This window comes from Mus caroli, unplaced genomic scaffold (genome assembly GCF_978045245.1).
Source record: "Mus caroli unplaced genomic scaffold, Mus_caroli_1 scaffold_6, whole genome shotgun sequence".
Lineage (NCBI taxonomy): Eukaryota > Metazoa > Chordata > Mammalia > Rodentia > Muridae > Mus > Mus caroli.
Window position 1 is genome coordinate 118,739,051 of NW_028227261.1, and position 24,624 is coordinate 118,763,674.

General features: G+C 37.7%; 1 protein-coding gene across 13 annotated transcripts in view; it reads left to right on the forward strand.

Moving 5' to 3' along the window:
* The window catches only part of Lingo2 (leucine rich repeat and Ig domain containing 2), a 1,228,899-nt gene extending 1,208,994 nt beyond the window's left edge, over nucleotides 1-19,905 (forward strand). For all 13 annotated transcript variants that reach the window (XM_029476375.2, XM_029476378.2, XM_029476367.2 and 10 more), the window contains one exon: nucleotides 15,756-19,905. In XM_029476375.2, the coding sequence (XP_029332235.1) occupies nucleotides 15,791-17,611 (1,821 nt within the window). In that variant the 5' untranslated portion in view covers nucleotides 15,756-15,790 and the 3' untranslated portion in view covers nucleotides 17,612-19,905. The remainder of the gene's footprint in view (nucleotides 1-15,755) is intronic.
* Nucleotides 19,906-24,624: the final 4,719 nt, after the last annotated feature.

Consider the following 24,624-nt stretch of genomic DNA (forward strand, 5'->3'; position numbering starts at 1 on the left):
ATTGAAGTTATCTGACACAAACAGAGAAATGCATACATAAAGACTAGCAGGAACCAGGCAGTGGTTACAACTGAGATAAAAAGCGACCCTTTCTAAAGTCAGCCATTAGGGAGCCAGGTGAGGATTTCACACCCTCATCACAATTTATGCTATTCCTCTGAGCCTTGTGAAATCTTGCACCAGTGGGGGTCCTGCTCTTGCTGACCTTTTCATGAATAATGCAATACTGTAGTTCCTCCTTAAACCACAACCCTCCTTCTTCCTAGGCCATTGTAAATTCTTGCATGTGGGAGTAACTTGGCTGCTCCTTTAAGTGTCTGTAGGGAATCTCCATTTGTCAGAAGAACTCACCAACTTTCTTCTGATAAGTAATGTAGTCTGCCATACCTGACTAATGAGGATTCTAAGTTTACTATTTTGAACTAGCCCTGAGATTACTAGCTCCTATCCAGCAAGCTGTGAGATGCCCGATTACTAACTGTCAACACTGGGGGATTTTGTCTGAATGAGTAACATTCTTAAGAAATTCCAAGCCCAGTGTCAGCTCCAGGACTGCCTAGGACACTGGTGAAGGCCAGGAAGCAAAGTTCAACCTAATTTAGGTATTTGACAAATTATTCCTTAGAGGCACCTATAATAAAACAATACTGAAAGAAAGCACAAAGGTCCCTTCACCACACAAGGACAAGTTTGGAGCATTCGTGCTAAGGGATGCCAAGGCTCCAGGAGACTAAGTTTCTGTCAAACTTTTTGCCTTGAGACTGTGTCCAAGCTTTTGGACTTGCCACGCAGTCTTCACTGGAGTGGGTGTGGCACTTTTTCATTTAGAAGAACCTGAAGTTTTCCCATAAACCTTTCATGTAGTTGCCATCTTAATTCTAGTATAAAGGAAAATTAAAGAGAATAATAATAAAGTGATTTTTTATAGGATATACATCAGTTTCACAATAATTTGGTGTATTTTACATTGTAACAAATTGTATCTTTGTTTACAGTTATAGTTGATTTAAATTTAGGATAAACATTAAACATCATTAACTTCTCATCAGAGTTATCCTAATGACCATAAGCTGTTTGAGACCATGAATTACATTTACACTGTACAGTGTACCCAGGACTGTCTGGCACATAAACATTCCCCAGTGTATGTTTATTGACTTCAGTTAAATAAACTTCCTTCCTTGACTGCTCTTCAGAGCCCAGCTTGCTAGGGAAGGATTTTACTGTGAATCTATGTCCACAGCTTCAGTTTCTGCGCTTAGAATTCGTGCAGTAAATTGACAGTTTCCAGTCGCATGAAAGTTCCCATGCATCCCCTCAAGTTTGAGCAGGCCACTGTGAGAATGTAAAGAAGTCGACATTCCTCCACAGTGTGATTGCTAAGGAGTTTTCTAAAAGGTGGAATTTTGCCTTCTTTGTCTCCTCCAAATATTGATTATAGAAATAAAGGATTTCCTATTGGTGTGAGATAAGAAGAGACACCTCATTTGTTATGTTCTAGGTCATTATGCTGACAGGAAACTGCTTCCTTTTTTCCCAATCTACTAATTCCTATCATCCGTGACTACCAAGATAATCTCCCTTTCTATTTTGTATAACATTAGTGTGTCACCAGAAGAAATGACAAGCAGTCCAGGTTATCTTTCAGAGATTCCTTGTGTGTATATTTTAGGGTTGGGGGTTGTGACATTATTTCTTGTGCTCAAGTTTATTTCACATTTACAGTACATAATCCATTATAAATAAGGAAGGACTTTGTTGTTCAAACCAAGAACTTTCGATAGAACTAAAGTTACTGAGGGCAAATCTGATTTCTCATATAGTTAGAAAATGAATAAAAATAGACAAATAGAAGAGGTACTCTGATAGGACTTTTAGATTCAGCACAGATTCCAAAACAGATAGTTATATCAACTAAAGCCCCAAATTGAACCTTACTATGGTAAGATGGGCCTACATCTCCAATGCATGAAAATATGAAAAAAATTAAATACAAAGTTAATGATATGTTTACATAAAATAACCACTTGCAGATGCTTCTAAGCCCATTATAGCATAGCATAAGCACAGAAATACAAAATGGCACATAAAATAATATAATACTAGAATCAGCAGTGCTTACTCCGTTTATGAGTCCTTTTTTCTTTTCTTGTATATTTTATTTATTTACATTTCAAATCTTATCCCCTTTCCCAGTTTCTCCTCCAGAAACCCCCTATTCCACTTCCCCTCCCCTGCTTCTATGAGGGTGCTCCCCCACCTAACCACCCACCCACTCCCACCTCACCACCCTGGCATTCCCCTACTCTGGAACATCGAGTCTTCACAGGACAAAGGGCCTCTCCTCCCATTGATGTCCAACAAGGCCATCCTCTGCTCCATGTGTGGCTGGAGCCATGGGTCCCTCCATATGTACTCTTTGGTTGGTGGTTTAGTCCCTGGGAGCTCTGGGGTCATTTATTATTCCCAATGATCACATAAATATTGGACTTTTCCGCATCTATTGCAACTAGGTGCTTACTTGACTTAGTTGTAGCAAATGGAGTGTAATTATCAAATCTCATTCATAAAAGCCTCAAATTGGGAAGCCTTTTCAAATGGTAGAAAGAGGGGGAAAGCAGAAGAGAGCCCATGGAGCAGAAGTAAGACACTTCTACAGTTTAAGCCACTAAGATTCCAGGGTTTATCAGTCATAGAAGCTGATATAAATTTATATTTGTTTCATTTCCAGAGTGATCCAGAAGGAATTTAAAGCAGCTGTCTTATCTTAACAGCTTTTAACAAGAATGAAGCTAAAACGCCTAGGTGCATTTAGCCCAGACTAATTAAATCAGGTAACCTCCAGAGGGATGTTCCTTTGTTCATGAGTATTACATTTCAAAGATTCTGGTTCTTTATGGAACAGTAGCTAAAACTCAGGAATCTAAAAGAAAAACTGCCTAACAGTATTCTCTTCCATTTGATCCCACTTTCTCAAGTAAACTTTAATAACCCTCTAAAGGACCCGCTGTCCTCTGTGGCCACATGCATCACACAGATCGACTGAGGTGCATCTTAAGACTAATACTCAGTCAGCAGAAGCAGCCAGACATTCTTTTCTGCTCTCCAAATAAATAGAAGCACACATCTCAGAGCATCTTTTGTCTATCTTTAGAAAGGTGTAACTCATTTCTTAGGGAAAAAATGCCTTGTGTTCTGCTTACCTTAAGGTATTCTAAGTTGGCAACTAATTACATCAATAAAGACCTTGAATGCATTGAGATATTTGGTGTCGGACATGATTGCAACTTTCTCCTTTCCTTTAGCTATACTATCATATTTTATTTTCACACTGATCCTGTAGGGTTGTTACTGTAACTCCCCTTTCAGTAAGAAAACAGAGAATAAGACAATGTCAAGATTTGAGGCAGATCAATGCTCTAGGCCATAATTAAATGCTGTCATGTAGTTTGTGGGCACTTCAGTCACATAATGAGGTGAGTAGACATCTTAGACTGCCTTTTGATTAGTCATGTTAATTTTGATGAGAAGTAAATCCTAGACAGCCCCACTTGCTTTTGTAAAAGACTTAGGTAGAATAGGCCTAGCTATATGCACACATATCTCCCTATGTAGCTAAAAGGAGATTTGAAACTATTGGGGAAGAGCAATAATTTGCATTTCAAAGAGATCAAAATAAACACCAGGACAGGGAGCTCTCCCACTCCAGAGGGGAGATTAAACAAACGTATGAATTAATGGCTTAGGACATCTTTGCTGTTAGTTACCTGAGCACAAGATGATCTCATGTTTTAAAATAGATTGGTTTTATTGTTATGGTGATAGAAAAAGCTGAGCATAGCCCAGAGGAAATGGAGAAAACTATGTGTGTTTCTATTTTTAAGAAATATATATATATATGCTCCTGTACTCCCAGCACTATGGATTCATAGGCAGGGAAACTAGAAGTTCAAAACCATTCATGGCTACAAAAGACCCTCTCTCAAAACCAACAAAAATATACAGCTAGAGAGATAGAATATAGGCTACTTTTATTAAAAGTTTTATGCAGTAATTTATGAAAAAAAGGAAAAGTATATATAGAGATGAGCACCAAATATCCTGTCCTGAAAGTAAACAAATGAATAAAATACAACAACAAAAGGGAAATTTCAGTTGTCAGGCAATGGTGCATAGGAGTATTTTCTCCAATACTGAGGCTGCAATCTCAGGCAAAAGAGACATCAGCAAAGGGGTGATTTCACCTGTAAAATCACAAGATAAGTTGAGAAAGGGATTATGGGAAATATTTAATAGTTTCCCCTGCAGCTACAGATGCATCATGCTTTGACCTCTTTGCTAGAAACTTTGCAAATTAAGTAGTAGGTAGATGTTTTCCCGTGCCAGACTATTGAAATTGTTTTTGCACTTCCAGCATCTTTTTTTAGAGAGGGTGCATTTTCCACCAAGTCCTAAACACAGCATGCATGAGACAGACAGGGCCATAGTTGCGTGTTCTGCTTCACACTGCTGCTGCCTAGTAGGGTACTGGGAACTCAGCATATAATACCCCAATGATTGTAGAATGACTCTTCAACAGGCAGATTCACTCCTCCAGGTCAAAGGAACCTATGTATGAAATAGTTTTTGACTGCAGATCCAGAAAGGCCATTAAACCACCACTCCTAATAAGTCAACTTTAAAATCTGTCAGTTCCAGAGAACACTAACTTATCAGAGGTTACCAGGCCAGTAAGAACTGTCTTAATCTTCTGACCTCTCCTAGATAAACTCTTCAACGGAAACAGAGGGGCAAAACAAAGATGTTATCTGACTACATGTCCAACACTAATTTTGCATTCATTTTATATCAATGTGCATAAACTTTATTGCAATGATTCATTAAGAGCTCATATGCAACCAGATGAATTTGCATTATGCATGTTGGCTTATTACCAAATAATAAACTCTGAACATCTAACAGTCGTTATTCAAGTTACGATATATCTGTATGACCTTCAGGTTCTCGGAGAGACAGTGTGTAATACAGTTGAGAAATACCATTGTACATGGTGAGTACCTGTTTCCCCTGAGTACCACTTATCCTTACCCTTTATGATTGACATTAATCATTATTTTATAACAAAAAGCACACTGAGTGATCTACCTTTGTGGCTTTCATAGTGGCAATCATCTTGTCTTCTTTAGCATTCTCCAAGTTTCAATATCCAAACTGTCCAACCAACTCTAAATAAAGGGATGGAGGTAGAAATATAATGCTTTGTGTGATAACTGGAGATTATGTAGAAGAATATATTGTGCTTCCTGTTAGGTTTGAGGCTTTGGGCTTTAATCTCGAGTTCACTTGGGTCCTTTAAAACTAAAGCATTTTAGATTTCAATACAATTTCCCAAACTCTCTATCATCTGATTTTGACAGTGAGATTTGTGATTGATGATTTTTGACATCTGGAACGTTTAATCTGTTGTATGACACCAGATTTACTCTGTGCACCTTTATTCATCAAATCCTTCACGTCCTCTCTTCAGTACCTCACAAGTTCCTTCTCCATTTGGGATATAGCTCAATTGGGGGAATATATAATCACTCTCTAATATAAGATTTTTAATAGAGATTAAGACAGTGCAAATTTATTGTTTTTTTGCCCTTGTCAAGTTGCATAGACTTTCCAGCTTACGGTGTTTATCACTCCTTTATCCCCACTTCACCATCCTTCTATGTAGCTGGTCCCTTCAACCTTCCCTTCACACAATAGCTCCTACTCCTCTCCTCTCTGGTCTTTTTAAAGATCACATCTGTTTAAAACTCACTTCTCTTTCTCCATTGTATAATCCACACGTCTGCTGACTGTTGTATCATCCATTAAAAGACTTCTTGCAGGCTCCTCCTATCCTCCAAGGAGAGCTATGACTTCCTTTGGCTTGATCTCTCTTCTGTCAAGCAGAGCCTCAAGGAACTAAATCGTTATCTCCTGTGAATGGCTATGATGACTGCTATCAACATACTAGGTACCAAGTGTATATACCGTTAGTGCTCAGTTTTCTGTTTCTTGACAACATGTCAACAAGGGAGATAGTAAGAAGCAGAGATGTCACCATCCACATCCCATAAGCAATAAATACCTGAATCAGAACCTGAGCCGTGTAAGTGAGCCCAGACACTTGCTTCTTCTATTCTTGTATACTGATTATTTTGCATTCTTCCTGATGCTTGCATTTGTGTTTCCCCAATTTAAAATAAGTGGGAAGTAAACAGCCAGCGTAGAGAAAATGGAACTGAAAATACCTAACTCCTTTATCCCTTGAGTCTTTAAAGGCCTTAATCACGTGCTGGAGAGAGGCCCTTTGATCAGAATTAGTGGGAAGAACCTAGTAAATTCCTATGGGTTTCACATTCCTACTTTGTTCTTAACAAAACAAAGTTTATCTTGTCAGACCCTGGTCACAGTTGGACATTATGAACAAGCTTTGATTGTAAAAGACTTCTGCTAACAGTGAGAGCTAAATGGTATCAGCAGTTAGCCCTTCCAGACCAAAACAGAGAACTGTTTGTAAGGGGAACACCTTCCTCTGTAGATTCTAAGCTGTATCCGAATTTGCATGAGATGTGGGCCCACGTTTTCTACTTTTGAAAGCAATAAAACGGCCACGCTCTTCCTGTTCTGAAGCAACCTGGCTACTTTCTGCTTTCTGACTGTTTTTGTTGTTGTTGTTGTTGTTTTTTGTTTGGTATGTTTGTTTGTTTGTTTGCTTATATTTATCATATAGAGTGTTAGGCTTCACAAAGATAGTTTCTTTCAAGTAAATCATGTATTTTAATTATATTCCCCTCGGTTTCATCTTCTTATTCTGCACTTCCTGTTAGAGCCCTTCCTTCCTCAAGTCTCCCTTATACTCTCATATTGTGTGTATATGCTTATATAGGAATTCTAACACCCACAAATCATGCATTATTTGTTTTTCTGTGTATGACTTTTTTGGCTCAATATGATATCCCCAGTTGTATAAATATTCTAGCCTACAACATAATCTCATTCTTTTATGACCAAATAAAATTCCAATATATATTTCCCACTTGTCTATATTGATGGCTACCTAGGCTTATCCCATAATGTAAGTATTCGTAATAATGCTTCAATAAGCTTAACTCTATCTGTGTCATGTTGACTTAAGAGTCCTTCGAGTCCATACCCAGGATCAGTAGAGTTGTATCATATGCTAGTTCTAAGAGAAAACACTAACCTGTGTTCCATGGGGGACAGACCAGTCTGTATTTCTACCAGTAACACATAACAGTTTCCTGTTCACCTTCTCACAAGCATTTGTTATTTTGTTTACAGTTGGCAGCCATTCTGTCTGGGGTGAGCTGAAAACTGCATGTTGATTTCATTTACATTTTCCTGTTGCCTAGTAATATTGAGCACTTGTTTCCTGTTTCTTGGCCATTTGTACTTCATCTTTGGAGAAATGTCTGTTTATCCGATCATTTGTTGATTAGGACATTTGCTTTCTCCCTATTTTAGCTCTTTGTATGTTCTAGGTATCAACTCTCTGGCATACAACTAACGACAGTTTACTTTTATTTGTTTTCTCACGTTTCCATGGTTTTCCCTCCCCCCACCCCTTCACATAATAATTGTTTCCTTACCTATGCAAACGTTTTTGAATTTTATACAATTACATCCATCAGTTCTTGATATTGCTTTCCAAGCTACTGGAAGAACAACTTTACCTAGGAGTTTCTCCATGGATCCTGTGACAATTCTTGAGTTCTAGATCTTACATTAAGGTCTTTGATCCATGTTAATATGATTTTTGTACAGTGAGAAAAAAAGATCTAGCTCCCTTTTTTTTTTTTTTGAGAACTAATGTTCAATTTGCCCAACATCATTTGTTGAAAAGGCTGTCTTTACTCCAGTGTATGTTTTTGGCATCTGACTACGTGTCTTTTTTGATAGGCCTTTTTACTAGAGCCAAAAGTCCATTTAAAAAATTAGTGCTTGGTATGGTGGCATACACCTATATGCACAACACATGGGAGGCTGAAGAAGATTAAGTTTAAAGCCAGCCTTGCTGTATAGTAAGATGCTGTCAAAAATAATGAAAAAATAACATAACAAAAAAACCACAAATGTCTTCATTCACGATCATATTATATAGTATTTTCCATAGTAGCCCCTGTTAATTAAATTAGTAGATCTAATAAAGACCCTTTTCCTAAATCATTATTGAAATAAATGATAACATGCCAGTTATCTCTTATCTAACTATTTATATATACAGTGAGCAAAGCCTGCCACATATGACAACATGTTCCAGCAGAATTTAAAGACAGAATGATAGAATCTTCCGTAGCATCAGTTCTAAATAAACTAAGAAGTACTATTAATCATATAATGAAATTTTTGTCCTCCACAGAAACCAGAGTCAAATAATTATAATACAAACTTATCCATCCAACAAAAGAAATATCCTTCATATATATATATATAGATATATATATGAAAAGACTAATTCTTCACTAATTTTGTTTTATGAGAATAAAGTGCATTATCTCTTGCTTCCTTTTCCTCCATCTAAGTCCTCTGTACACATCTCCTTGTTCTCTTTAAAATTCAAGGCCTTTTTAAATTAGTGGTTGTTACACACACACATGCAAATATACACACACACACACACACACACACACACACACACACACACACACACACACCAATTGGTATGCTCTTCCCTGAAGAGCAGTTTCTCAAACTCTCATCATTTCTCAGTGGCCAGGGGGTTTTCGTTTGTTTATTTGTTTGCTTGTTTGTTTGTTTTTCTGTAGAGTTGAGGCCACAGAACTTTCCCTCATCTACTTTGCATAAGCCAAGGAAAATAATGAATTTGTTCAAGGACTCCCACTCTATGCTCTGGTAATGGGCACATTTGAGGGAGCCAATCATTCCTCACACTATTGTTGTTTTAAGGCCTCATCGCCATACAGAACGCTGCGTCTCAGTCACTGAAAGACTAGAAATCTTCTTTTCCTCTTTTTTCCCTGTACTTTGTGCATCCAGTTCCTAAGTGCAGCATCTCTGCTCTGTCAGAATATCTCTCAAATGCCCAGCACCACAACTCTTTAACATTGTGATTCTTGGCTCAATTTAATAGAATAGTCTCCTAACTTTACAGCTTCAAGTCTCCATCCTGTGATTTATTTTTCCTGCTGCCTTTAGATTAATTTCATATCACTGCTGCTTTGCATAAAACACTTTGCTGGCTTTCCATTGCCTTCAGGATACAGTCGGAATAGCTTACCACAGTTTACAAAGGCCTTACAAACTTGTTTCCACAATTATCTCTTCAACCCCTCTTAATTCTGCCTTTGTTCAACCTGCCCCGGACTACTGCAAATTCTCTACAGCAGGGTTTTTTCCACTGTTTACCTGGTCTTCATGCATATGTTTCCCTGTGCCTAGGACTCATTCTTCCTTGCTCCCCACAAAATAGGAGACTTTAACTGTAAATATAATGTTGACAGTGTCCCATTAGTGGAACAAAGCACACACACATTCAACTTTAAAGGAAGAAAGACATTGGCTCCCAGTTTGAGCATTTTCCATCTATGTTTGCTCGGTCCAGCTGCTTGGTGCTGCTGATCACACACCACCCTGTCAGAAAGGAGTAATCAAATAGATCTGCTCATATAATAGGATTGAGAAGCAGAGGATAAATGAAAGGTATTATGTAGACACACACCCAATTTCCTAAATTTTCTTTCTTAGGGGCATACCTTGTAAATGATACACTATATCCCCAGAGCATGCAAGGCTAGAAATCAAACCCCTTTGGCACATCTAAGACCCAAATGATAACAAATGTCTAATCTAAGTAGACTATGATAAAATAAATTGTTTACCGTACTCACTGTAGCAACCAAACAATGATGAGAATCTACTGATAAAAAGTAGTGAAGAAATTAATATAGAGTACTAAGAAAATTAAAATTAAAAAAGAAAAGAAAACAAGAGACAGGTACTTAATATCAAAATGTCCTCCCTAAATGTAGCGTATTGATGATAATTAAGTTTAAAAGGACTAAGCAAGTCAATCGGGCTGGATTCAACAAGAACTCACTGTATGTTACAACAGAGGTCAGTTCAATGCTAAAATGCAAACAGGACAAAAGTATGAAAAATTAAGACTCTGAAAACCCTTAAGCTTGTTCAAGCAAGAGCTGTTCTTTCATCCGAAATGTCACACCAGAGTTGGTCTGGTTTTGGTGATCTCCTAGCAGCTCAAGAAAACTCACATAAACCTGAGCTTTGAGCCCAGACAAAGGAGGGAGGGTATTGCCTCATCATACAGAATGACTGACAAAGCAAATACACAAAACTATTATATATTTCTAAGAATCTGTTTTTAATAACTATTTTCACTTAACCTTTGAACCCCAGAAAAAGCTGAACTTGAGCAGTTGTCTTCCTTTTAGTTTTCCTTGGTTGACATGATGTGCGGCTGTCTTCAGTATTGGTTTTTTTAGGAAGCTAGTGTAATGTATTCATATATTTTATTTCTAGAAACTGAAATGAACTGATCCAAAATGAAACATACACAAAATTAATAACTGAAATGAAAATATTCAAGACAAGGTTTATTAATTAAGGTAAATATGGAATCTTTGCAACCACACAAACAAAACAAAACAAAATAAAACAAAACAAAACAAAACATTATTATAACCAAACCAACCGTGTGCCTAAGAACAGAGCTTCAACATACAAGAGAAATAGAATTATAGAATTTAGAGAAACCAAAAAGTTATTTATATTTAGGTATTTATTTATTTATTTTCTAGTTTCTCAGGACAAGGTTTCTCTTATAGCTCTGGCTATATATGCCTACCTCTGTCTCCTAGAAGCTGGGATTAGAAGTGTGTACCACCATACCCAACTCATATCTGGGGAGTTTTAAATCACATCGCCTAATAATAAATTGAGTAACATTGAAAAATAATGTTTATAAGAGTTAAACAACACAGCCAACTGTATAAATTACAATGGAGATAGATTCCAGATGGCAGCGACTGCCAGTACAGGACACAGGACACTATAGGACACTACAAAGGTTTTTGCAGGAGTAAGGTAGCAGAGGATGCATCTGGAGGGTACACAATATCTCTGGAAAAACAAACAAAAGGCAGGTCTTATAGGAAGATGCTATTAAAATTCCATGGTATTAGGGAAATCAAAAACATGGCAGAACCTGCCTCATCCTGTCACTGCCCTGCCCACCAAGGCTCGGCCTGTAGCATGGAGCCACAGCTGCTCCTGCTATCCATGCTGCTTGCCCTGCTGCATTGAGAAAACCATGAGCTACAGAGCTGCCCACAGGCTGCAGACATAATGGCCTTGCCAAGGGTCAGGAGGCATGCAGCAGCCTGGAGCTCCTGCAGGCACTCTCTACAACACGTGGATTCTGATCAGCAGCAAGGTTACCAAGATGAAAATCAGTTCAATTTCTGGGTTGATTCTCCTCAAGGGACTTCCATGGTCTGTGCTGCCCCAGGAAACAAGGTTAATGACTGTTTCTTTGTCACTGAGGGAGACCTTGATGATGTCACTGTTCCCCATGTTGATGTCCCAGAAGCCATGTAGAGGTCCAGAAAGCTTTAGGTGTCTTCAGATACCTAACTATCTGCCCCATAACATACAAAAAGTAAAGTAGGAATGAATGATAAACCTAAAAGTAAAAGCTCGAAGTAAAATGTCTAGGAGAACGTACAGAGGAAAATCTTCATGACAGACATCTTAGGTAGAATGCAAAGTACAAACCACAATAGGCAAAAAGGCAAAAATTGACTTACTGAGATCCTAAATCCTGTTCTTTAAAGGATATCAATAAGAATATTAAAAGGCAAGCCAGAGAAATACAGAAAATATATACAGTACATATATCTAATATTGAAGACCTTGGTATCTAAAATATGTAGATAATTTTTACATCTAAATTATTACATACAGCCCAACTAATATTGGGCAAAATATTTCAATATTCAAACAAAATATGTCATAGAAATGTATAAATTGCCAACAGATTCTAGTTATGAGAATGCAAGGAGATACAATTACATATCCACTAGAATAGTAAAAATATAAAGACAATACCTGAGCTGAAGAACATGATATGCTTTGACTGGGAACACCCTATAATACAATTATTTGGAGGAAAAATTTGTTTGTATGACCCATTTTCACATGTTTATAATCACAAATGCATTGCATCATGGTTCCATGTGAATAATTCCAACTCAGTTTTATAGTGTACTGGTTGCTTGGTATTTTATTTTGTGACTGAATGATACTTACATGATTTAGCTTATCCTGTTACATATTTCTAGTTTCCCTCTATTACAGACAAACCAGTAGTATGTGTGTGGAAACATATACCCACACATATATATTTAATTATTTGATAAAGATGCATTTCTGGATGTAGAATATATGGGTCAAAAGGGTGTACATGTTAGATATATATATATATATATATATATTTAAGTTTGAAATGTATCAACCTCTCTATTGATTTGAATTTTCAGTTTATACTTCTGAAATTAGTATGTGAATACTAATTTATTTCTAAATTTTTTAATTCTTGGGTAAAACTGATTACCAAATGGTTTTAACCTAAAAGCAAAATCTGACAATTATAATACTAAGCAATTTTCATTTTTTTCTACTATTGAAATTAATTGCTCTTGTATTTATTGATTATATTCAGATCTTATCATTTACTACCTAATTCATTGTTGGCATTTGCCTTTATTTCTGATAAACAACACCTGTTCATTTATTACTGTCTTCAACCCATATCCTCTCATATGAGTTTAAAATATATTCTCCAGGTAAGAAATTGTGTGTGTGTGTGTCTGCCATAGCAATATATTGCAAAGTTATGAATATAATTTATCTTTTTCATTCTCTGTTTCTAATGTGATTCATAAAAATATTTAACTCTCATTAAATTGAATTTTCTTCTAGGTATATATTTCCAATTACTTATAATCTTCTTCACTGCATCTTAAATATCAACAATATAAACTGATTCTCAATCTCAAGTAGATTCAAAATAATTTCTTGCCAAGCTTTAATATTTTATATCAGTAGTGCAGTGTCTCATTATAATGTGAAATCTTTACTTAGTACTCTTAGTTACTTTCAGTTTTAATGGTTCTAATTGTTTTATCATATTGCTCATCTTCAAAACATACCTTTGTAGTGCATTACTGACATGGTATTTACCATATAGCTATGTAGTACACAATAATATAACTGATCTCTGACATTTACAGAGTTCTAAATTTCCTCTCTTACAGACAAATCAGAAAAGAATTAAAATGTAAGAAATACATAGAAAAAGTGTTAATTGTTAAACTCTACTAAAAATCAGTTAAAATTTACTTAAGATATCTATACATACTGCTTCAATTATTCCAACCTTAGAGTTATGTTTTAATTTCAAAAATACTTTTGTAATGTGTCTTATTGAGAGTATGTTTATAACATTTGCTCTTTTATCTAAATTCAGTTTAGTAAGTTAAATTCGGACTAATCAATAGTTGTGAAGGTAGTTCTGAAAATGGCTTGTCAAGCTTATTTTAAGAAATTTATATTATTCTGTAATTCTGTTGACAGAAATAAATTTTACAATATAATAAATGTATTTATTTTGTAACACGCTAATTTTTCATATTGTTATAAAACTTGTGTTTTCTTATAACTGCATCTTCCCCATTCTAGGTATATGAGCTAAAGTCATAAGAATAGCATCTTTTTTTAAAATTCTTTAATTTTTTTTTTTACAGTTTAGTCTTTTTCCCCCTCCAGGGGACTGTTCCACATCCCGTACCTCCTTCCTACCCCTGCCAGCCACCAGTCTCCAAAAGGATGTCCCCAACCCCACCCCCACCCCCACTCCCACCCCACCAGACCTCTCCACTCCCTGAGGCCTTAAGTCTCTTGAGGGTTAGATGTATCTTTTCTCACTGAGTCAAGATCCTGCAGTCCTGTGCTGTATACTACACTTCAAAAATTATCTACCTTGATGACTTTAGATTTCAGTTTTCAAAACTGTGAAGAGAAATCCTTATGTATTTTTCTATTGCCTATGGCTCAAATTTAACTTTGATATTCAAATATATAATGATGATGGCCTCAATATTTTGTGTGTTCATCTTCCTGTTGATTGGTACAGTTTTGTCAATTCTATTGTTTTTAAGGATTTCTAGGCTTAGACATAATTAGCATGTGCTATGTAAAGTGCATGGCCCAATGAATGACAGCATATTAATGTACTGGTTTCCCAACGCCATTATTCTCACTTGAGTCATTGTAGCTTCTTTTGAGCCACCATCGAATGTATGTTGTATGTATGTCCCGTATGTTGGCCACTCTTCTCTAGTGCATTGCCTTTGAGATCCATCTTTTTTGATGCATCATTTATTTTTGTGTGCTCTATAGCTCTCGTGATCATTGCTTTAGAGTATGTATATATCAGAAGCTTCTATTTGTAGCTTTAGTGACAGGTATGGGAATTGATTCCAGTTTGGGGTCTTATGAATAAAGAATAATTGCTTCTGTAAAGAAAAAAAAGAGCAGCATTGTTACAGTAGTCACAGTGGTTTCTCAAGCCTGCATCCTTCCTGTAATAAGCACAGTGGTGGGGAGGTAGGATGGTCAATGCTTACCTCAAATAAGCAAGTTTCCTCAGCCAAGACTTACTGGATTCCGACAGAAATTTGCCTATAAATTAAAAAGCTATTTTTAAATAATATATACATATTAAGAAAAAGTTCTCAACAGCTTGCCATAGATGTTAACTGATTTGAATATAAGACCCAAGGCCTGTTGTTGAAACTTTTCCTAGCTCTATTGATCACAGAGGATGATCTCCTAACAGTAGACATGCGGTGTCCATTCACAAGTTGGGTCTTAGGCACTCAACTCTGTTTCTTTGCTTTGAAATTTTAAAATTCTATTGTGTGTGAAATACGCTATAAAAATAAGCTATTTTGCTTAGTCTATGCCAGACGTTGAGGTTCTCTACTTTTCCAATCCTGAGTTGGTCATCTGGTTGGTTCTGATAGTTACTACCTGTTAGGTTTGAAACCTAGGACAAATGATGTCCATTAACATATCAAAACAGTGGTTGGCTGCCAGCTTCTCCCCACATTTCTTCAGTCCTTACCTCCCTTCTGGCTGGCATACCCCTCCCCCTAACCTAAACTTTTACATAACAGGGTTGGGCTGCCTTCTCCTAGCTGCCCATCCCTATAAAATCCAGTCATTTCTACTACTTTCTTTGTCAGTCTTTTGGCCCAGTCTATTGCTCTTGGTCCGAAGCTGCTCTCCCCTTTTCCCCTCCCCGACTCTCTGCCAGCCCCCCACCCCCCTCCGATAAATGGCTTATGTAGCCACTCTGGGCTCTAGCAAGTCCCTGTCTCTGGCTATGCTCCCATTTTATTCTCCATCATACCTAGGAACTGCAATGTCCTTTCCTTTTTATTTCTTTTTTTTATTCTCCGCTTCCATTATTCACACTTAATAATCAAGAACACCTAAGTACAGAGATGAAATAATTGCCCCAAGAGAATGCAGATAATATGTGAACCTTTCTGTAAAATCCCAGATCTGGTTGCAACCAAATCCTGGTTTCATACTTATGCCCCTGTCTCTGTCCTAACGTGTCTTTTTCACCTTCTCTTTCCCCAACCATGCAGGCCCGTAACCAAGGTGTAGACTAAGAAGTGGAGTCATGCTTCACACGGCTATACCATGCTGGCAGCCATTCCTGGGTCTGGCTGTGGTGTTACTCTTAATGGGATCCACCATTGGCTGTCCTGCTCGCTGTGAGTGCTCCGCCCAGAACAAATCTGTTAGCTGCCACAGAAGACGCTTGCTTGCGATCCCAGAAGGCATTCCCATTGAGACCAAAATCTTGGACCTGAGCAAAAATCGACTAAAGAGCATAAACCCTGAAGAGTTCATCTCATATCCTCTGTTGGAGGAGATAGACTTGAGCGATAACATTATCGCTAATGTGGAGCCTGGGGCATTTAACAATCTCTTTAACCTGCGTTCCCTCCGCCTAAAAGGCAATCGCCTTAAGTTGGTCCCTTTAGGAGTATTCACGGGACTGTCCAACCTTACCAAGCTTGACATTAGTGAGAATAAGATTGTCATTTTGCTGGACTACATGTTCCAGGATCTGCATAACCTGAAGTTTCTAGAAGTGGGGGACAATGATTTGGTTTATATCTCACACAGGGCCTTCAGCGGACTACTTAGCTTGGAGCAGCTCACCCTGGAGAAGTGCAACTTGACAGCAGTACCAACAGAAGCCCTTTCCCATCTCCGCAGCCTCATCACCCTGCACCTGAAGCATCTCAATATCAACAATATGCCTGTGTATGCCTTTAAAAGATTGTTCCACCTGAAAAACCTAGAGATCGACTATTGGCCTTTGTTGGATTTGATGCCAGCCAATAGCCTCTATGGTCTCAACCTCACGTCCCTTTCAATCACCAACACCAACCTGTCCACTGTCCCCTTCCTCGCCTTTAAACACCTTGTATACCTGACCCACCTTAACCTCTCCTACAATCCCATCAGCACTATTGAAGCTGGCATGTTCTCTGACCTGATCCGCCTACAGGAGCTTCATATAGTGGGGGCCCAGCTCCGCACTATTGAGCCTCACTCCTTCCAAGGGCTCCGCTTCCTCCGTGTGCTCAATGTATCTCAGAACCTGCTGGAAACATTGGAAGAGAACGTCTTCTCCTCCCCTAGGGCTTTGGAGGTCCTGAGCATTAACAACAACCCACTAGCCTGTGACTGCCGACTCCTCTGGCTCCTGCAGCGACAACCCAACCTGCAGTTTGGGGGCCAGCAGCCCATGTGTGCCGGGCCAGACACCATCCGTGAGAGATCATTTAAGGATTTCCATAGCACTGCTCTTTCTTTTTATTTTACCTGCAAAAAACCCAAAATTCGTGAAAAGAAGTTACAGCATCTCCTCGTGGATGAAGGGCAGACGGTCCAGCTGGAGTGCAACGCTGATGGAGACCCGCAGCCCGTGATATCCTGGGTGACACCTCGAAGGCGTTTTATCACCACCAAGTCCAACGGAAGGGCCACTGTGTTGGGTGATGGCACCTTGGAAATCCGTTTTGCCCAGGATCAAGACAGTGGGATGTATGTTTGCATCGCAAGCAACGCTGCTGGGAACGATACCTTCACAGCATCTCTCACTGTGAAGGGATTCACGTCAGACCGCTTCCTTTACGCAAACAGGACCCCTATGTACATGACTGACTCCAATGACACCGTTTCCAACGGCACTAATGCCAATACTTTCTCCCTGGACCTTAAAACAATACTGGTATCTACAGCCATGGGCTGTTTCACATTCCTGGGAGTGGTTTTATTTTGTTTTCTCCTTCTTTTTGTGTGGAGCCGAGGGAAAGGCAAGCACAAAAACAGCATTGACCTTGAGTATGTGCCCCGAAAAAACAATGGTGCTGTTGTGGAAGGGGAGGTGGCTGGCCCCAGGAGGTTCAACATGAAAATGATCTAAGGGCCCACCACACACTACTGTCTCTGTGTTACTGTTGGTCGTGAGTAAGCCGTCTGATAGAGTGAATCGATCACAAGGTTATCGGGCAGCTTTGCGCAGCTGCCCCTGTGTCAAAGCAGGGTCCATGGAAGCAGGAAGACTTCTCATGGAGACTGGCTGATTAGAGGCAGGCAGGCATGTGTCAGAGCCCTTCACACAGTGGGATACTAATTGTTTGCATTGCAAATATTGGCATTCTGGGGATCTCAGTAATGAACCTGAACCTTTGGCTCATGCTGATGGACAATAATTCAACATTTTCTACCACTGCAAAACTAAAAGGAAAAAAAAATTAAAAAGAACAACCTACAGTGTAGGATTTACATATTAAAAAGACACATTTGTCTAAAACATACTCTACAGTAAAATTTGTATTTATTATCATTTGTTAAAACCTTGCATCATACAATACTGTTGGTTCAGCAGCAAAAAGAGATCAATATATTCTTTTTTTTTGAAACATATATGCTGTATATGTTTTAAAGCAATATGAATGAGAGGTTGTGCTTTTAGTTACTCACCAGTATAGATCCAAGTGTGGTTTCACCTTCCTTTTACCTGCAGATAAACCTGAGAATAGATCCCTGGAATACTAGGCAGAGATGTGTTGAGATGTGTATGTCTGATGTAGGATGCCAAGAAAGAAGACCCAAGTCAAAACTGCTCAACTCTGTTAACTTCTGTTACTATAAATAAAGGCATGTGCCTAGTTTTGATACAGAATGGAATATTTTTTATACATACACTACCAACCTGGACCAGTTTACTGTAACAGAAGCCCTTGGTTTCTCCAGAAGGTGGTATATCACTAGATGTACCTATAGAATACAAGGTAGGTGTCACTCTTAAAAGTAATCCATGTAGCTACTGCTTAGTTTTACTTTTGCCAGTCACTGCTAATGGGTTAATGACCAATGGAAAAGAGAATATTGATTATATAGAATTATTTGGCAATATTCGCCAATAGCTAATATCAATAATTCTGTTGTCTGAAAGCCCTCTGAATAAGGAGGTTTCTGAAGTCAATAGGAAGCAGGGAGAGACAAGAGCATCACAGCAGTGATTCATCCAATGATCTCTTTCAAATGTGGCAGCTGCCTGCCGGATGGCTACAAATCAAAGGGAACATAGTGCACATACCAGCCCAACTTCTATCCAAGTACTATATACAGAGTAGGACCACAGTTAGGCAACTTCAGGATATTCTCCTGCTTCCTGATCAAGATCTTTAGTTTCATATTGAAAACTATATTACATAGATACAAGGAATATGTTTTGTGTGAAAGAAGTAAAAGAAGTGAAAGAAAAACCAATATAGATCTAAAAAACAATGTTTTGTTCCATCACTGGGGAAGAGCTAAGCTTATAGTTCTACAAATATGTAATGCTGTGACGATTCTTTTAACTTCTTGACCTGAGCATATTTGCCCGATTAAGTTGACATTAATGTTATTAATGCAAACATAACCAGGAAAAAAAAAGAAAAAGAAAAGAAAGAAAATAGCATTATTATCATAAGTGACCTGGTTCAAGGAAGTGCAATTCCATTTGGCTGAGTCCTGCATAACTTTCAAAGAATATATCCATATGGCCTGAAAAATATTGGATGCAGGCTATATTCCTGAAATGGCATGTATTTAATCAATATAAGCAAAGTTTCTACATTTTTCACATTTTGAGAGGTTATTGAAGAAGGTCTCCTCTAGGTTATGTTGTAAGATATAATAGAAGGATTCTGGGATTTCTTCCTTTTAGTATTGTAGGTCTGACCCTCAAAAGCCTACCTTTGTAAAATATTTGAAAATATGGAAAAATTTAATACTATTAAATTGGCCTTTATTTCTAAAAGTTTTGCAGATTGATTAGCAAACTGGGTAGCAATACATCTAGACCCATTTCTCCTTTACCAGTGGGTAGCAACTGAGGGTGGATTTGTGTGTGTGTGTGTGTGTGTGTGTGTATTTAAGATTGAATAATTACCTGCTTGAGTTAGAGTTCATTTAATTATCCTAATGATTATCACAAATATTTTACAAATCCAATTTTTATTTGTAGAGTAATTTATTTCTAGCAATTTGTATGGATCTAAGCTAAATTCTATTCAAATGTCCAACTCTTAAAAAAATTAAATGCTATGTTCTTACAATTAAGAAATTTAAAGTAGAAAGGTAGCCTTACAAAAGAGAATCTACTTCCTTTTAATTTTGAAACACATTAAAAAGTATGTACTGACAAATTGTGTGTGTGTGTGTGTGTGTGTGTAAAAGGGAAAGAGAGGGAGAGAGAGAGAGAGAGAGAGAGAGAGAGAGAGAGAGAGAGAGAGAGAGAGAGAGAGAGAGAGATGAGCTATTGACCTAAAAGAGGGTTTTGTTATCCCACTATTTTCTGGCAAATATCATAAAGTTAAATAAAAGTCTTTGAAAGAAAATGAAATTTGATTTAAGTTAAAAGATGAAATATTTAGTTCAAAGATTTCAAAGGTTTGTATGTTAGTCTGTCAAAAGAAGAGAGATTCTGTCCTCTTGGGGATTTATCCTCTAACCCATAGAATACTTAAGATACTGCTAAACAACCTTCCAAAATGAAGACCCACTAACTGATAAATTGAATAAATGGTGCATTCTATAGCCCCAACTTACAAGTTCAAAAAAAAAATCTGTAATTCTAATAAACCCTTTGAAAAGTCCCATCTTTAATATATTTCATTCTGGGATTTTTCTCTTAGGTATTTTGAGCATGAAGTACCACTTTTCCTACTTAACTTTTAGCATCTCCCCAAACTGGAGTTCCATATATCTCCCAAGTGGTCAGCTTTAGACCCGTGGCCTTCACAAATGTCCTTGATCCAACGATTTGAGTAAGAGTACAATTGTTATTGTAATAACATTTCAGACCATGATAGCGTATTTACCTGATTTTCCCAGGGGAATTGGCAACTTCTTCCATAAAGCAGTATACTAAAGGATTTATTTAAAAAACAAATGGGCATCTAACTTCCCATTTCCTCACTGTTGGTAGTAATCATTGGGATTTGCAGAGCCCTGGAATTCCACTGACCACAGCTCTGGGGCTTTTCTGTACAGTTTTACAAAAGGATTGCATGATTTTTTTTCCTTTATGGTCACTTCTCTGTTAGATTAAGCAAGACCATTGTAAAGAATAACTGGTCAGACCAGTCAGTATTCCGGCCTGCTTGTCCCTTTGGACACTCCATTTCTGAGCTCCATCTTTGACGAGAGGGCCTTAGTGTGTCCTAGGAAGAAACACAGCTCTTTGACCCAGCATGTTGTTCTTAGTTGACCAGTAGTCTGTATATTCGTAAGCATTTTCAAAGAACCACTTTCTAGCATCAAACATAAGAAAACTTCCTGGCCAGAGCCCTAATCCTCTAAGTTTATTCATCAACCCAAGTATTGGTAAGCAAATTCCTAAAGTAAGATAACTAACTTAGCCAAACAATATGGGTTTGGTGTGCTGATAAGCAATTTCTCCTTTGCAGAAATCCTTATTTTATTTTATTTTCCAGCCTCTTTTCATTTCTACAGCATCTGTAATCACGTACTTTTCAAGTACTTTCAAATTCTGAACATACAGTACAGAAATTGCTAAGCCTCCACGTTCATGGGGACATTTGTGAAAACTAGGCTTGGTCAGCCTTCTTGGTAATTTTGCTTATCAACAACAGCTCTCTTACAGTATAAACATTCAGAATCTGTTTTTTTCTCCTTGTTCTGTGAAAGAATTTGCTTTTGGTTCACATAGGAAGTTCAAGGGTCACAATCCTCTATAGCTCTTTAAAAGGGATTATTTAAATCTCATCTCCACTGAAGCCTGGCTTGTGTCACATTCCATTCCCGCAGTAGGAACAGATATATTTCTGTATGAGAGGCACAAAAAAGAGAGGGTGTGATCCTAGAGAAGTAAAATTGCATAGAGCCCCGTGTAAATTAACTTTTACTTACAGGGTCTTTCTTCATCTCTCTGTCAAAGCATTTCTTTTATCTTCAGGGGCTGTGCACAGAACTGTGAAACAACACAGAATGTGTCTTGAGGCTCTGTAGAAAAGAAAAAAATAGATCATTTTCAACTGAAAAGACTCAGACCTGACAGAAAAGACATCAAGAATTTAAAGAAGGGCTGGAGGGAGACAAGGGATCTATTTAAATTCTATTTCCTTTATTGCTCATTTTTATAGTTCTCTCCCGACTGAAGAAGAATTGGTGATTGTGCTTCTGTTTAAACTTTCATGGCTTCTTAGCTTCTTCTCTGAGTTCTGGCCATCTGTAGTGCACATGGGATTGCAAATGGGTTCTGTGGGGTGTGAACCAAGTTAAAGAAAGCAAAACAAAACAACAACAACAACAACAAAGCAAAACAACAACAACAACAACAACAACAGTCCATTGAGACCAAAGCCATTCATTCTATTTGGTATTTAGAGTAAAGATGTATCATTTTTATTACTGAAATGAGCATTTCCTTGTAGAATAATATATCATAGGACCTGTCATTTCTATTGACTTTCCTCTATTCAACCCCTTTGGTCTAATACCCATTATTGTTTTTGATGAAATTTTTTACATTATTCCACCTTTATAGAAAAGATTGGGCAATAAAATTTCATTTGACATTGGATTTTTGGTTTTGTTTTTGTTTTTGTTTTATTAATTTGGATAGGTGACATAGGTGTATCTTGGTATCTAGCAAACACTTGATATGGATCTCTTTCCGTTTCTACCTTCAAAGGCCTCCTTACATGTAAGCCAGCAAAATTATGATTACCAGGTAAAAGAACTCCTCCCAACACAGGCCAAAGAGAAGAGCGATGAGTGCTTATTTGCTGTGGTCTTTGACTAAGTTGGCTCCTGGGGCCTAAATCTATGCTTACACAGTTAGCTAAGAAATGATGCCATAAGTAAATAATTAATGATATAATTTTTTAATATGAAATTACCTTGTCCAGTTAGAGAGCAGTAAATGTAGCTGTGTGTTTCCTCCAGAAGTGGGCAGAGACTGGAACTGCTCGTCTACAGTCAGCTTCTCAACAGATGGCCAAGATGGTGACAGAAACAACTGAAACAACCAAAGGTGTGCTTAAAATACATGCAAGAAGGCTTAAAGCACAAAGTAAACAGATGCTTCTGCTTCTAATATAGGAATCTGACCAAGAGCTTTAGATTTTTCTCCTTCAGTTTGATTCAATACCCCTTCTCGCACACTCCAAGCTCCCTGCTGGACATCCAGAATGGAAATGAAGCAGCAGTGTGTGCAGCAGATGCCCCTACTATAATAGACTAGATCCCATGGCTTTGGGCCAGCAGTGGTGATATTTCAGCCAGGATCAAGTCCTATGCATACTATATTTTACTCTATGCACACCTACCTATTGGTAAGATTTAACTTATAAATAGGGCATGGTAAAAGTTTAACAGCACTAATAATAAGCTAGAAAAACAACAGTAATATATTTTAATTTTTGTTGGGAAGTCGACCACTGGTAGTAAGTCTACAGACAGCAAAAAGCCTTCATAGTCCCTTCTGTTCCTGTGCCCACTGTGGAGCCCACAGGTGAAATGATAGCTCCTTCTGCACTCTCCTATCCATCACTGCCACCTCTAAGCTACTGCCGTACCTCACCAATGACAGCTCTCTCCAGAGAGGAATCTTCTCTCATTAGATGTCAGAAATTCTTGTGTAATTGTTCAATTGGAGGTTGCCTCAAAGAAAAAAGAAAGAAGAATAACACTTTAGAAGTTAAGGCTTCCCATTCACATAGTCTCAATCTGACAGCAATCTGGAGGTGTTCTCTCTCTCTCTCTCTCTCTCTCTCTCTCTCTCTCTCTCTCTCTCTCTCTCTCTCTCTCTCCTAGAAACAAGTGGGCTAATATAAAGCTATCTTTGAATAGAATGCTTTCTTTATAGCCTGAGCAAAAAGAAACAACTTGGTATAATCAGGAGAACACTTAACACTTTAAGAAAGGCTCTACATGTAATATGCTAAAATGCTTTAGAAAAAGAACAAAACTGCAACTGTGGTGGTTTTTTTGCATTGGTTAACTACATTTTAATTCCAGTACTGTTCAAAAGATAACTGCCCATGCTGAAAATGGACCTAAGAATTTTGTTCCTGACCAAGAATGGCAAAAAGGAGCAGACATTGTCTGCATGTTAGCTTTCTTTATAGTTCTGCATGCCTCCCTTTTGAAATTGCTTTATCATCCTTATTCTACACTGCAAAATCATTGACAAAAGCTACGAGCCATATGTCAAGAAATAATAATGAGATGGAAGATTCAGCCAGCTTTGTGAAAATGGTTCCCACTCCTTACAGCAGTATGTCCACGCACACTCTCACCTGTGTGCACATATCCATGGGACAAGACAAATGGAACTGAGCTGTGAGAAAAATACAGACTGTGTAGTGGATATTTGAAAGGAGACATCCTCCTTTCTCCCTCAGCTATAAATTCAGATACTCCATGTCTACCTGGGCCATTTATACACAATGTTCTTGTCTTCATAGGCTATTTCCATAAAGCAGGAAATGGCCCACATCGTAATCAAAGGCAAAGCTGCTGTTTGTTTGTATATATGGAGAAGGTGGCTTTTTTTTAAACTATTTAAAATATAACTGTTTAAAAAGTTAGTAAGCTTGCACAGGAGAAAGAAAAATGAAACAATTTGACTGTATTCCCCCTTATTTATTATTATTATTATTTTTTAATCAAAACCCGACTTAGGAACTGTACCATGATTGGCTATTACTAACCAGGAACCTAACTTTTTTTTCAAGAAGCCTGAAAGCCTGTTTTTGTTCTTAAAGGAAATAGAAAATAGTGCTAAAGACAAAAGAATCTTCATTTAGATTTGTGTATTGTTAACTATTTTTACTGGGTAATCATCATGGGTTACATTGAGTTTTTTTTTTTTTTTACATGTACAAATAAGTTAACTTATCAACATGAAATAAGTAA